This window comes from Garra rufa, chromosome 11, assembly GCF_049309525.1.
Source record: "Garra rufa chromosome 11, GarRuf1.0, whole genome shotgun sequence".
NCBI lineage: Eukaryota > Metazoa > Chordata > Actinopteri > Cypriniformes > Cyprinidae > Garra > Garra rufa.
Genome location: NC_133371.1, coordinates 46,033,203 through 46,049,886, shown reverse-complemented (window position 1 = coordinate 46,049,886; position 16,684 = coordinate 46,033,203). Strand labels below are relative to the sequence as shown.

The 16,684-nt window shown below is 30.8% G+C and overlaps 1 protein-coding gene across 1 annotated transcript in view; it reads right to left on the bottom strand.

Annotated features, from left to right (window-relative positions):
- Positions 1-7,448: 7,448 nt before the first annotated feature.
- The window catches only part of LOC141345390 (xaa-Pro dipeptidase-like), a 60,297-nt gene continuing 51,061 nt past the window's right edge, over positions 7,449-16,684 (bottom strand). Inside the window, exon 8 of the mRNA XM_073850243.1 lies at positions 7,449-7,514. Coding sequence (XP_073706344.1) covers positions 7,464-7,514 — 51 coding nt within the window. The 3' untranslated portion in view covers positions 7,449-7,463. The remainder of the gene's footprint in view (positions 7,515-16,684) is intronic.

The window sequence follows — 16,684 nt, the reverse complement described above, 5'->3', positions numbered from 1 at the left end:
ATATATATATATATATATATAAAAAAAAAAAAAAATATATATATATATATATATATATATATATATATATATATATATATATATATATATATTATATATGTTTCAAATATTTTTTCCCCCATAAATAATTTACAAAAAGTGTGCAAATCTATAATATTATATCGATTATATTAATCATTTTCCAGTAAATCTTAACTCTTTGGTTAAAAATTGAGATCCCTACAGAACATTCAGGTCTAAAAACATCCGTAATTGTGGGCTTTAATTAAAAGAAACTAGAAGTATCTACAGATTAAAACACGTTAGAAAAACAGAGTAAAGGAAATAAATGATGGAAGGAGAGCTTTGGATATTGCTGTGGACAACAGAGCGCCTTAAAGTCAAAAAGATTGAGATTCACTGCTTAAAAAAGAAGGCAATCAATGGACTTTCCTGCTGTTATCCTCTCATGTTTCTCATGTTTTCAGTAAACTCATGTTCTCCAAATGTCCTCTAGATGATGAAAGCACCTCTAAATCTAACATCAGCAGAGCTGCCAGCCCTCAGTGCATCTAATTACCAAACTATCCCACACACATTCACACAATTCAAAGGAGAATTAAGGAGTTAAAAGTAAATAATGAAGTTTCCAGCATTGTGCAGCGGTGAGAGGATCCTCTATTCGCTCGCTCCTGCAACAAAACTCAATTTAAATCGATTCTGTGTCTCAAATCCTGCACGGTTTTTCCCACGAGACGCAGAAGCCTGTGTGCGGCCGCTAATGCACATTCAATGAGATTGCGAGTTTTTCTGTTGTTATCACAAGACTTACCTCTGAGATACAAAAAAAAGTCCTAAAAATAGTGAAAAAGAAAATCATTTAATTAGTTATTTTTATTAGTAAACTTGTTATCGTTTTAGTCTGGTCTTTTTTTCAATACATGTATTTTATTTTATTTTTTTTATAATATTGTTTTTACATTTACTTCTACTTGACAAAGAAATGAAAAAAAAAAAAAAAATCCATTAAAATTTTTTTTTATTTCATTGTTTTAGAAATCCTTAAATGAATGAATAAATAAATCTGTTAAACAAGCCACAAAAAAATCCATGACAATTAAAAATGTATTTATTAAAAAATTTAATAAAATTGATTTTATTTTATTTTTTGTAATCCTTAAATTAATGAATGAATGAATGAATATATATATATATATATATATATATATATATATATATATATATACTTCTAGTTTCTTATATTACTTTCAGAGGTCAATTGCCTCTCAAATAAATCCTGAAAAATACTTTAGATAAACATAAAATTGTAATATTGTTTCTATATTTACTTCTACTTGATCTGTGAAAAAGCCAAGAAACTAGCCCCAAAAAATAAATAAATAAATAATAATAATAATAATAATAATAATAATAATATATAAATTAGCAATCCTTAAATGAATGAATGAATGATTGAATAAATTAATAAATTAGTTAGGTCAATTACTTCTACTTGATCTGTCAAAAAGCCAAAAAAAATTACAAAAAAAAAAATCCATGAAAATTAAAAATGTATACATTAAAAATTTAAATAAATGTTAATTTTTTTTCTTAATTAATGAATAAATAAATACATATTTTAAAAATCATTAATTACTTTTAAAGGCCAATTCCATCTCAGATAAATGCTGTTCTCTTGAACTTTGGTCAAAGAACCCTGAAGAATATTTCTTTAGGTAGATTAGATTAGATTAAAATTTTAGTTTTTATATAAATATTTAAAAATATTAAACAGCACAACTGTTTTCAACATTGATACTAATCAGAAATGTTTCTTGAGCAGCAAATCGGCATATTAGAATGATTTCTGAAGGATCGTGTGACACTGAGAACTGGAATAATGGCTGATTTCTTTAGAAATCTAGTATTAATCTAATATTTTAATTGTTTATTATAATCACTCCTACTCCATCTTTGTCAAAGAGCCAAGAAGTGATGCCATGTTGATAAAAAAACAACTAAAAATGGGATATTTTCATTTCGACAAAGCCATAAATGAGCTTTTGCGGTGGATTTCTGTGTCATTCCCACTGAGGAGACTCAGCTGCCTCATTTAATAAGCAATTACAAATGTAATGAAGCAAAAATGAGTGTTAAAAATGAGCGTCTATGCTGTGATACATTAGGAAAAAATCAGCGCCTATGCTGTTTTCATCTTGGGACTGTTTATATGTGAGTTTTAGCGGTGTGTGTTCAGCTCTTTCTGACAGCTTGAGTTAAGAAAATTCAGTTGTATTGTAGTTTTCATCACTAACCAACTAAACCATGAGGTACTGTCAACAAATGCCATCATAACCAATAAAAATGAATTGTTTTGTGGACCTTCATATAAATTGTTGCAGTGTTTTGTTTTGCAGAGAACAAAAATAACAGACTGCACAATTTCAGAGTTTCACTCCATTCAGATATAAAAAAGATTTCTATTTTAAATAAATGCTGTTCTTTTGAGCTTATATACATCTGTGAATCATGCGACTCAAGACTGAAGTAAAGATGATGCTGAAAATTCAGCTTTGACCACAGAAATAAATTAAAGTTTGACATATATTCCCATAGACATTTGTTATTTTAAATCATAATATTATTTCAAATTATTTATGTATTTTTGACAAATTAATTCCAGCAAATCAGCATATTAGAATGATTTCTGAAGAATCATGGGACACTGAAAACTGGAGTAATGATGCTGAAAATTCTGTTTGATCAAAGAAATAAATTAAAATTGAACATATATTCACATAGAAATTAGTTATTTTAAATCATAATATTATTTACAATTTTTACTGTATTTTTGATCAAATAAATGCAGTAAACCAGTATATTAAAATTATTTCTGAAGGATCATGTGACACGACTAGAGTAAAGACGATGCTGAAAATTCAACTTTGATCACAGAAATAAATTAAAGTTTAACATATATTCACATAGAAATTAGTTATTTTAAATCATAATATTATTTACAATTTTTACTGTATTTTTGATCAAATAAATGCAGTAAACCAGTATATTAAAATTATTTCTGAAGGATCATGTGACAAGACTAGAGTAAAGACGATGCTGAAAATTCAACTTTGATCACAGAAATAAATTAAAGTTGAACATATATTCACATAGAAATGAGTTATTTTAAATCATAATATTATTCAAAATTTTTACTGTATTTTTGATCGAATAAATGCAGCAAATCAGCACATTAGAATGAAGAATCGTGACACTGAAGACTGGAGTAATGATACTGAAAATTCAGCTTTGATCACAGAAATAAATTAAAGTTTAACAGATATTCACATAGAAATTAGTTATTTTAAATCATAATATTATTTACAATTTTTACTGTATTTTTGATCAAATAAATGCAGTAAACCAGTATATTAAAATTATTTCTGAAGGATCATGTGACAAGACTGGAGAAAAGATGATGCTAAAAAATTCAGATTTGATCACAGAAATAAATTAAAGTTTAACAGATATTCACATAGAAATTAGTTATTTTAAATCCTAATAATATTTCACATTTTTTACTGTATTTTTGATCAAATTAATGCAGCAAATCAGCATATTAGAATGATTTCTGAAGGATCATGTGACAAGACTAGAGTAAAGACGATGCTGAAAATTCAACTTTGATCACAGAAATAAATTAAAGTTGAACATATATTCACATAGAAATGAGTTATTTTAAATCATAATATTATTCAAAATTTTTACTGTATTTTTGATCGAATAAATGCAGCAAATCAGCACATTAGAATGAAGAATCGTGACACTGAAGACTGGAGTAATGATACTGAAAATTCAGCTTTGATCACAGAAATAAATTAAAGTTTGAGATATATTAAAATAGAAATTAGTTATTTTAAACCTTAATATTTCACATTTTTGACAATATATTTGAATGCAGCAAATCAGCATATTAGAATGATTTCTGAAGAATCATGTGACACTGAAGACTGGAGTAATGATGCTGAAAATTCAGCTTTGTTCACAGAAATAAATTAAAGTTGAACATATATTCACATAGAAATGAGTTATTTTAAATCATAATATTATTCAAAATTTTTACTGTATTTTTGATCAAATAATTGCAGCAAATCAGCACATTAGAATGATTTCTGAAGTATCACGTGACACTGAAAACTGGAGTAATGATGCTGAAAATTCAGCTTTGATCGCAGAAATAAATTAAAGTTGAACATATATTCACATAGAAATTAGTTATTTTAAATCATAATAATATTTCAAATTTTTACTGTATTTTTGATCAAACAAATGCAGCAAATCAGTATATTAAAATGATTTCTGTAGGATCATGTGACCCTAAAGACTGAAGTGATGATGCTGAAAATTCAGCTTTGATCACAGAAATAAATACAATCTTACCTCATATTTTCATAGAAAACAGCTGTTTGAAATCATTATATTATTTAACATTTTTACTGTATTTTTTATCAAATAAATGTAGTCTTTGTGAGCAGGAGAGACTGTTTTCAGAATCATACCAACCTCAAACTTCTCAAGATACTTGTTTGCAAACTCAAGCCAGTACAAACTTGAGCAAATCCAGTCATGTTTTTGTTTCTGTGAAGATGTTTCACCTCAAATATCACTGGTCCCTAGTGAGTGTGTGTGAGAAAATGTGACCGCTGCTGTACTGAGTGAGTCTAGTGAGTCGCTGCATGGCATGACCTTGCCTGCGGGTCTGTCCTGTTACGCCACACACACACACACACACACACACACACACACACACACACACACACACACACACACACACACACACACACACACCTGTTTGCCACAGTCTCTCATTATGTCCAGTCATCAGTGAATCACTGGCCCCTAATGGCCTAATGTGACTGTAGGACTGCAGCAGACACATAACACAGCTCAACATTAAAATCCTTCATGATCCCTGCAGGAAACTGACATTCACAGAAAAAAAGAAAGTTTGAAGAAAATTGGATGGAAATTGGCTTCTCTCGACCGCACAGAGGGGGAGAGATGAATGCAGAGGTCACATCCCAGCATGCACTTGGGCGGCTGGAGCTGAGAGGGACGGTATCATTAGAGGAAGTAGATCATGCATCACAATCTCTGAAGGTCTGGACAAAGCCAGTGTTGCGCGGTCTCTGTTTCGAGACCTCCGGACACCGCTGCGGCGCTTCTTTGGAGGACAAAACGAGTGGAGGGAGTCGGCCTTATCTTACACTTCTCCTGCTGCAGATATTGAGAGAAAATCCCTGTAAAAAGCCGCAGCTTATCAGAGCTTTTGTTTGGTGAGGAGAGAAGAGGTCGGCTGGTCTTATCAGACTAAAAACACTAATACCGCTAAAAGATCAACACCTCACACAGATGAAACATACTCTGAATCGATTCTGTTCTGATCAGTTATTTGATCAAAATACTGTAAAAATTGAAATATTATTATGATTTAAAATATATGTTCTCTATGTGAATATCTATTAAAATGTAATTTATTCCTGTGATCAAAGCTGAATTTTCAGCATCATTACTTTAGTCTTTAGCATCACATGATACTTCAGAAATCATTCTAATATGTTCGTTTGCTGCATTTATTTGATCAAAAATACTGTAAAAAATGTAAATATTATTATGATTTAAAATAGCTGCATTTTATGTAAATATCTATTAAAATGCTATTTATTTATGTGATTAAAGCCAGATTTTTAGCATCATTACTACAGTTTTCAGTGTCACGTGATCCTTCAGAAATCATTCTAATATGTTCGTTTGCTGCATTTATTTGATCAAAAATACTGTAAAAAATTTAAATATTATTATGATTTAAAATAGCTGCATTTTATGTAAATATCTATTAAAATGCTATTTATTTATGTGATTAAAGCCAGATTTTTAGCATCATTACTACAGTTTTCAGTGTCACGTGATCCTTCAGAAATCATTCTAATATGTTCGTTTGCTGCATTTATTTGATCAAAAATACTGTAAAAAATTGGAATATTATTATGATTTAAAATAGCTGCATTTTATGTAAATATCTATTAAAATGCTATTTATTTCTGTGATTAAAGCCGGATTTTTAGCATCATTACTACAGTTTTCAGTGTCACGTGATCCTTCAGAAATCATTCTAATGTGCTGATTTGCTGCATTTATTTGATCAAAAATACTGTAAAATGTGAAATATTATTATGATTTCAATTAGCTATTTTCTATGTGAATATCTGTTAAAATGTCATTTATTTCTTGTGATCAAAGCTGAAATTTCAGCATCATTACTCTAGTCTTTAGCATCACATAACCCTTCAGAAACCATTCTTATATGCTGATTTGCTGCATTTATTTGATCAAAAACACTGTAAAAAATGTGAAAAATTATTATGATTTAAAATAGCTCTTTTCTATGTGAATATCGGTTAACATGTAATTTATTTCTCTGATTAAAGCTACATTTTCAGCATCATTACCCCAGTCTTCAGTGTCACATGATCTGAAAATGCAGCTTTGATCGCAGAAATAAATTACATTTTAACAGATATTCAAATAGAAAACAGTTAGTTTAATTCCTAATAATATTTACATTTTTTTGATCAAATAAATGCAGCACATAGAAAATTAGAATAATTTCTAAAGGATCATGTGACACCGAAGACCGAAGTAACGATGCTGAAAAATCAGCTTTGATCACAGAAATAAATTACAATTGAAAAAATATTCACATAGAAAGAACCTATTTTAAATCATAATAATATTTCACATTTTTACAGCATTTATGATCAAATAAATGCAGCAAATCAGCATAATAAAACGATTTCTAAAGAATCATGTGACACAGACTGGAGTAATGGTGCTGAAAATGATGCAGACTGGAGTAATGGTGCTGAAAATCCAGCTTTGATAACAGGAATAAATTACACTTTAACAGATATTCACATAGAAAGCAGCTATTTTAAATCATAATAATATTTCATATTTCTACTGTATTTTTGATTGAGAAAATGCAGCCTTGGTGATCAGGAGAGGCTTTTGAATGTTAATATAGTTCCATTCAAAAAACGACATAACAGCAGAAAACACACAAAACAATTACAAAAGACTACAAAGATAAAAAAGTTAAAGAGAATCTCATCACTGTTTGTAAACCACATCATTTAGATGAACCATCCACACAAACTGGTTTCCAAAACACTAGACCAACAAAAAACTAATTGACGTTTCCATCTTGTCAAAACCAGCACTATAACTTGCAAAAGTCTGTGATTCACGGTAGGTTTCATTGTGAAGTATTTACTTCAGTCGGTTCTCAGATAAATGGAAACATGAGTTGATTCTGAGAGCGAGTTCATGGGAAAAGACTGTGATTTTCTTCATTAAGCTTCACTTTAGATGAGGGGATTTAATCAGGGCACAGGAATCAATGAAATCAATCCATCGATCAGCACTCACCTCTCCATCTCATACTCTTTCAGGCCCGGCTTCACACGTTTCATCACCTACAAGGAAACACACACAGTAATCAGATAAGAGCGCTTTACAAAATATTCAATTAGTCATCCGCCTCAGTCATCAGCCGAGGGCTTCCCTTTCCCTCTCCAGATAAAGCCTAATAATCTCAATGAACTCTCGCCGGCAGTCGGAGCGCGCAGACACCGACGAGAGCCGTGCAAAACGCTCTGAAAATGACCAGCAATTGCCTTCAAATTACAGAACGACTCATCCATTTGATGAGATAACAGTCATTTGCGGCGCGGCGGAGAGAAATGAGGGAGAGCGCGTGTCGAGGGCGGATTAGAGGGGCTGTTTGATGATTGCAGGTTAGGAAGCTTTTATTTCAATCGAGAATCGTGAGTCACACCGTATTGCAGCGCTGAAGGATCCCCGGGAGACTGCGGAGATCAGGTTGTTGCGGATAATGTTAGTATGTTGGGTGACAGAGGTAATATTACACTTGATACTATATAGTACCATTCAAAAGTTTAGTGTCAGTACACTCTTAAAAATAAAGATGCCACATGATCCTTCAGAAATCATTCCAATATGCTTTTTAGAATAAAGAGTTTAAATTGTTACTTTCATGCTCGTTTTGACTACTTATTAACAGCATTTGTTCGAAAAAGCAATCGTTTGCAACATTGAAATGTGTTCACTGTTTTCCGAAGCTTTGATCACAGAAATAAATTACATTTTAAAATATACTCACATAGAAAATTGCTATTTTAAATTATAATATTTCAGATTTTGACTGGATTTTTTTATCAAATAAAGGCAGCCTTCTGCAAAAGACATAAAAACATGGCATAATTTTTTTAACAAAGGATAGAATGCTTTTATTCAGCAAAGAACCATCAAATCAATGATCAAAAACAACAGTAAAGACTTTTTTAATGTTGCAAACAATTTCTTTTTCAAACAAATGCTGTTGATAAGTAGTCAAAACAAGCATGAAAGTAGGAATTTTAACTTTTTATTCATTAAAGATGAATAATAAATGTTTCTTGATCAGTATATTAGAATGGTTTCCGAAGGATCATGTGGCACTGAGGGCTGGAGTAATGCTGAAAATTCAGCTGCAAATCACAGAAATAAATTACATTTTAAGATATACTCATATAGAAAATGGCTATTTTAATATGTAATAATATTACAGATTTTTACAGCATTTTTTTATCAAATAAAGGCAGCCTTTGTGAGCAGATGAGACTTATTTCAGAACTTTTTAGAATGAAAAGTTAAAATTTTTACTTTCATGTTTGTTTTGACTACTTATTAACAGCATTTGTTCGAAAAAGCAATCGTTTGCAACATTAACATGTGTTTACTGTTTTTTGAAGGATCATGTGGCACTGAGGACTGGAGTAATGATGCTGAAAACTCAGCTTTGATCACAGAAATAAATTACATTTTAAGATATACCTACATAGAAAATTGCTATTTTAAATTGTAATAATATTTCAGATTTTGACTGCATTTTTAATCAAATAATGGCAGCCTTAGTGAGCAGATGAGACTTCTTTTAGAACTTTTTAGAATAAAAAGTTACAATTTTTACTTTAATGTTTGTTTTGACTACTTATTAACAGCATTTGTTCGAAAAATAAATCGTTTGCAACATTTAAATGTCAACAAAAACTGTTGTGTTTGATCATTGATTTGATGTTTCTTTGCTGAATAAAAGCATTAATTCCTTAAAAAATCTGTTTTGTGTCTTTAGAAAAAAAAAAACACTTCAAAATATTAAAAAAGTGACTTTTTTTCAGAATTCTTTGCACAGAAAGTTCAAAAGCAGCATTTATTTGAACTAGAAATAATTTTTGTCACTTTTTGGATCAATTTAATGCATTCTATATTCTGAGCATTTTTTGTCTAAATGGTTCTACAAAGAAACTTTAACATCTGAAGAACCTTTCTGTTTCACAAATGTTCCTTGTGGAGAAAGAAGGTTCTTCGGATTATAAAAAGGTAAGAAAGAGGTGGTTCTTTAAAGAACCTTTAACTGAATGGTTCTTTGTGGAACCAAAAATGATTCTTCTATGGCATCACCGTGAAGAACCTTTTATAGCACCTTTGTTTTGTTTTTGTTTTTTTTGTTTGTTTTTTTTTGAGAAAAAGATGCATTACATTGATCTAAAAAGTGACAAAAATGATTTCAAGTTCAAATAAAATTTTGAACTTTCTATGCAAAGAATTCTGAAAAAAGAGTCATGGTTTTTAAAAATATATTTTGCAGTGTTTTCTTCTGCAAAAGACATAAAAACATGGCATAATTTTTTTAACAAAGGATAGAATGCTTTTATTCAGCAAAGAACCATCAAATCAATGATCAAAAACAACAGTAAAGACTTTTTTAATGTTGCAAACAATTTCTTTTTCAAACAAATGCTGTTGATAAGTAGTCAAAACAAGCATGAAAGTAGGAATTTTAACTTTTTATTCATTAAAGATGAATAATAAATGTTTCTTGATCAGTATATTAGAATGGTTTCTGAAGGATCATGTGGCACTGAGGGCTGGAGTAATGCTGAAAATTCAGCTGCAAATCACAGAAATAAATTACATTTTAAGATAGACTCATATAGAAAATGGCTATTTTAATATGTAATAATATTACAGATTTTTACAGCATTTTTTTATCAAATAAAGGCAGCCTTTGTGAGCAGATGAGACTTATTTCAGAACTTTTTAGAATGAAAAGTTAAAATTTTTACTTTAATGTTTGTTTTGACTACTTATTAACAGCATTTGTTCGAAAAAGCAATCGTTTGCAACATTAAAATGTGTTTACTGTTTTCTGAAGGATCATGTGACACTGAGGACTGGAGTAATGCTGCTGAAAACTCAGCTTTGATCACAGAAATAAATTACATTTTGAAATATACTCACATAGAAAATTGCTATTTTAAATTATAATATTTCAGATTTTGACTGGATTTTTTTTTATCAAATAAAGGCAGCCTTTGTGAGCAGATGAGACTTATTTCAGAACTTTTTAGAATGAAAAGTTAAAATTTTTACTTTAATGTTTGTTTTGACTACTTATTAACAGCATTTGTTCGAAAAATAAATCGTTTGCAACATTTAAATGTCAACAAAAACTGTTGTGTTTGATCATTGATTTGATGTTTCTTTGCTGAATAAAAGCATTAATTCCTTAAAAAATCTGTTTTGTGTCTTTAGAAAAAAAAACACTTCAAAATATTAAAAAAGTGACTTTTTTTCAGAATTCTTTGCACAGAAAGTTCAAAAGCAGCATTTATTTGAACTAGAAATAATTTTTGTCACTTTTTGGATCAATTTAATGCATTCTATATTCTGAGCATTTTTTGTCTAAATGGTTCTACAAAGAAACTTTAACATCTGAAGAACCTTTCTGTTTCACAAATGTTCCTTGTGGAGAAAGAAGGTTCTTCGGATTATAAAAAGGTAAGAAAGAGGTGGTTCTTTAAAGAACCTTTAACTGAATGGTTCTTTGTGGAACCAAAAATGATTCTTCTATGGCATCACCGTGAAGAACCTTTTATAGCACCTTTGTTTTTAAGATTTTTATATTATATTGATCTAAAAAGTGACAAAAATGATTTCAAGTTCAAATAAATGCTGCTTTTGAACTTTCTATGCAAAGAATTCTAAAAAAAAGTCATGGTTTTTAAAAATATATTTTGCAGTGTTTTTTTCTGCAAAAGACATAAAAACATGGCATAATTTTTTTAACAAAGGATTTAATGCTTTTATTCAGCAAAGAACCATCAAAGCAATGATCAAAAACAACAGTAAAGACATTTTTAATGTTGCAAACAATTTCTTTTTCAAACAAATGCTGTTGATAAGTAGTCAAAACAAGCATGAAAGTAGGAATTGTAACTTTTTATTCATTAAAGATGAATAATAATAAATGTTTCTTGATCAGTATATTAGAATGGTTTCCGAAAGATCATGTGGCACTGAGGGCTGGAGTAATGCTGAAAATTCAGCTGCAAATCACAGAAATAAATTACATTTTAAGATATACTCATATAGAAAATGGCTATTTTAATATGTAATAATATTACAGATTTTTACAGCATTTTTTGATCAAACAAAGGCATCCTTAGCGAGCAGACGAGACTTCTTTTAAAAACATTTTATAATAAGAAGAAATGTTTCTTGGTCAGCATATTGGAATAATTTCTGAAGGTTCATGTGACACTGAAGACTGGATCAATGATGGAAAAAATCTAGTTTTAATCACAGAAATAAATTACATTTTAAGACATATTCATACTTAAATTGGCTATTTTAATTTGTAATAAAATTTTAGATTTTTACTGCATTTTTGATCAAATAAAAGCATCCTTGGTGAGCAGAAGAGGCTTCTTTAAAAAACATAAAAAAAAAATCCAAAAATCATTTTTTTTTCACATTTTGTTTTGCTGGAACATTACGATAAATTGCTTTAAATGAGTTTTTCCCCACATCAATTTACACTCCATACACCATAATAATGACAAAGCAAAAACCAGATTTGCAAATTTTACAAGTTTATAAAAATAAAAAATAAAAACACTGAAATAAGTAGATTGCATAAGTATTCATCCCCTTAACTCAGTACATAGTTGAAGCACCTTTACAGCCTCAAGTGTTTTTGGGTCTGATGTGACCATCTTTGCACATCTGCATTTGGCAATTATCTGCCATTCTTTGCCTCACCTTTTCACCTCTCCATCTCTGTCAGCTTGGACATTTTCTAGAGTCCTAGTTGTTCCAGTCGTCTTCCATTATGGAGAATGCTTCTGTCAACCTTCAATGCAGCAGATTTGTTTCTGAACTCTTCTCTAGATCATCGCCTTAACGCAAGTCTGTCTCTGAGCTCTACAGGCAGTTATCTTGACCTCAGGACTTGGTTTTTGCTCTGAGATGCATTTTCAGCTGTTAGACCTTTTCTGAGAGGTGTGTGTGTTTCTAAATCAGACTCATTCAAATGAATTTGCCACAGTTTAACTCCACTCCAAGTGTAGGAACATCTAGAAGCAATATGAATGCTCCTGAGATAAATTTCCAGTGTCCCAGAAAAGGTATGAATACTTATGCAACGGGATCTTTTCAGTTTTTTATTTTTTAATAAATTTGCACAAATGTTAAAAACCTATTTTTTGCTTTGCCATTATGGAGTAGGGAGTGTAGATTGATGTGGGAAAAAGAGTAATTTAAAGTAGTTTAACATAAGGCAGCAACATAACAAAATGTGAAAAAAATGAATAATTTCGCAAGGCACTGTAAACCCCAAACTATGAACTTTGTATTCATCAAAGACATCTTAAAAATATATCATGGTTTCCACAAAAAAAGGAAGCCGCAAAACTGCTTCATAATATGTATAACAAAATGATAATAATAATAATAATAAATATTTAGTAATAAAAATAAATGTTTTTTGATCAGCATATTAGAATAATTTCTGAAGGATCATGTGACTGAAGAATGAAGTAATGATGCTGAAAATTCAGTTGAACATCACAGAAATAAATTACATTTTTAAATTTATTCACACAGTACACAGCTATTTTAAATGGCAATAATATTTCAGATTTTTACTGCATTTTTGATAAAAAAAAAAAAGGCAGCCTGGGTGAGCAGATGAAACTTCTTACGAAACATTAAAATATAAAAAAAGTACAAACCCCAGATTACGAATTTTCTACTAATCAAAGAAGGCTTAAAGAAATCTTATGGTTTCCACGAAAAAGAAAGAATCCACAAAACCGGTTTATAATATTTATAAGAAAATGAATGGAAGAAATATTTCTTGACCAGCATATTGGAAAGATATCTGAAGTATCCCATGACTATGAATACTGAAGTACTGATGCTGAAAATTCAGCTGCGCATCCCAGAAATAAATTATACTTTAAAATATATTCACAAAGTCAACAGCTATTTTAAATGACAATAATATTTCAGATTTTTACTGCATTTTTGAGCAGAAGTAACCCTAAACTTTTGAACAATGTCATTATCTCCGATTTGTTAGTAGCTTGTTTCATTTGCAATTCGAAATTGTACTAATATTTCTTAATATTATCATTTTACTCTTTCAATCTGAGAACAAGTGTGAGTGATAGAGCAAAAGATGAGCACTTGACTTGTCTTGTGCTGCATCAGACGGTCACCATCTCCTGAGAAACATCACCTGGCGCAGGTAAGCGGGACGTGGCACGGTATCGCAGCGCTGGGAGTTTGGGAGGATCGGCAACAAGCGGCGATGAGCGGCTCAGGTGTCGAGCGCTGGATTTTAATGACGTCCCGCGAGAGGAAATAGAGACAGACGAAGCAGATAGACACGGTCACGGTAACTTCTCACTTGTCCCTCTATGTTCTTCCTGTGCTGCATATAATTTGACTCATTAACGATATAAAAGGGTCCAGAGTGTTCTGAGACGTCTTCTGTCACATGCAAAAGAAACAGGAGGGTTTAAGGCATGCAAAAATCCCAAGAAAGCAGGACAAGCGGTCAGAGTCTCTACAAGTGAAAGAAACCCAATGGAATACAGAGCTGCAATAAATACAACTAAACTGTTCTAGGCTACGAAACAATCTATTAAAACTAAATTAATGCTGTCAGCACTATTCAGACGGGATTTGTTTTCTAAATGACTCTAAATGAGTCAGTTACAGAATGCAATGTAATGCATTCTTGAAGCCAAGATAGAAAAAATGCTGCTAGCAGCTCCAATACTATGGGTTTGATTATGAGGCATAAACCAATAAAACATATAAGTTGAATGCAATGCAAATCGCTTTGGATAAATGCATCTGCTATTTGCAACAAAACTGATGCTGCTTTCAGCATTGAGTTTCTTTGGCAGAAAAGAGCATAACAATCACTTTGATTTCTGTGTTGAATCTGAAAATGGCATAATTCACTGCAAAAAAAAAGCTTTTCTTACTTAGTTTTATTGGCTTGTTTCTCTGCAAAATATCTAAAAATTCTTAAATTAAAGACGACGAGTAAAACTATTGTCTTGTTTTCAGAAAAAAAAAAAAACAAGTCAAAATTAAGCGAGTTTTGCTTAGTAAGAGGAAAATAATCTGCCAATGGGGTAAGCAAAAAAAAAAAATCTTATTTCAAACAGAAAAGATTATTTTTCTTACCCCATTGGCAGATTATTTAGCTAGTTTCAAGCAAAAACGCACTTAATTTTGACTTTTTTTTTTTTTTTTCTGAAAACAATACAATCATTTTTACTTGTCTAGAAAATCCTTCTTCATTTGCATTTTTTTTTAGATATTTTGGCTGAAAACAAGACAAAAAAAATCTAAGTTAGAAAGCATTTTTTGCAGCGAAAGTACAAGAACGGTATCCTCTATATATTTTGCACTGCAAAAAATGCTTTTCCTACTTAGAATTTTTGTCTTGTTTCCAGCCATAATTTCTAAAAATTCTTAAATCAAGGATCAAATAAATCAAATTATTTTCTTGTTTTCAGAAAAAACAAGTCAAAATAAAGTGAGTTTTTGCTTGAAACTAGCTTAATAATCTGCCAATGGGGTATTAAAAATAATATTTTCTGTTTGAAACAAGATTTATTTTTGCTTACCCCATTGGCAGATTATTTTCCTCGTACTAAGCAAAATTTAGTCGAAATGAAGTGCGTTTTGCTTAGAACAAGCAAAATAATCTGCAAATGAGGTAAGCAAAAAAATCATATTTAAAACTGTAAATAATTATTTTTCTCACCCCATTGGCAGATTATTTTGCTTGTTCTAAGCAAAAACTCACTTCATTTCGACTTAATTTTTCTGAAAACAAGACAATAATTTTTACTTATCTAGAAAATCCTGCTTGATTTAAGAATTTTTAGATATTTTGTCTGGAAACAAGACAAAAAAAAATCTAAGTAGGAAAAGCATTTTTTGCAGAGTGGAACTGAATTAGCAGAAGAACCATACATAATTTGCTGTATATGCAAGAAAAACTCCTACTTAAGTAGTTCCATAAAAATAGGGCTTATGATGCTGTTTAGGATAAAAATAAATAAATGCATGACTGATTGAGACAAAAAAATATATATAAAGTAGAACTATTTCATGCATCTCTAATGTGGTGCACAATTTCTCTTCGTGTTTTTACATTTACGCATTAGGCATTATGCATCCACAGTTGAGGTCGAAAGTTTACATCTTCCTTTCAGAATTTGCTAAATGTTAATTATTTTACAAAAATAAGAGGGATCATATAAAATGCATGCTATTGTTTGTTAAGTACTGACCTGAATACGATGTTTCACATTAAAGATGTTTACATACAGTCCACAAGAGAAAATAATAGCTACATTTATGAAGTTTACAGTACATCCCCTTGGTTTTTAACACTGTGTTGTTACTGTACCTGAATGATCCACAGCTGTGTTTCTTGTTTAGTGGTAGTTGTTCATGAGTCCCATGTTTGTCCTGAACAGTTAAACTGTCTGCTGCTCTTCAGAAAAATCCTTCAGCTCCCACAAATTCTTTGGTTTTCCAGCATTTTTGTGTATTTGAACCCTTTCCAACAATGACTGTATGATTTTGAGATCCATCTTTTCACACTGAGGACAACTGAGGGACTCATATGCAACTATTACAGAAGGTTCAAACACTCACTGATGCTCCAGAAGGAAAAAAAAATTAGCATTTTGAAAGGGGGATGTAAACTTTTGGCCTCAACTGTATCTAGAATGACTTACAGTGCATTAAATCTGAGAGCTGAACTGTTGACTCTGGCATGGCTAGTGAATATAAATGCTCAAAACCACATTTACATTTACATATAGTCCATTATTCATATCTGGACGTCCAAAGGTCAAATAACCGTCGTCCGTTCCTGTCAAACTCAATAAAACAGTGAAATCATCCGGACTGGAGCTGAAGTCTTAATCGCTGCTCGACCGAAACTGACCTTCGTCTCAGTTCTTCTCACCACAAAGACCAAATCAGCATTTACAGACATTTACATTTCAAACCAGCAAAAGCTGCTGCTGTAAGCATCACCGACAGACCACTGAACATTCAGATGAATCTCACGAAACCTGTCTAGAACAAAACCAAGTCACAATTTCTCACCAACAAATGTGACCCCGAACCACAAAACCATCATAAGTCATAAGAAAATAAATAAATAAATAAATAAGCTTTCCATTTACGTATAGTTTGT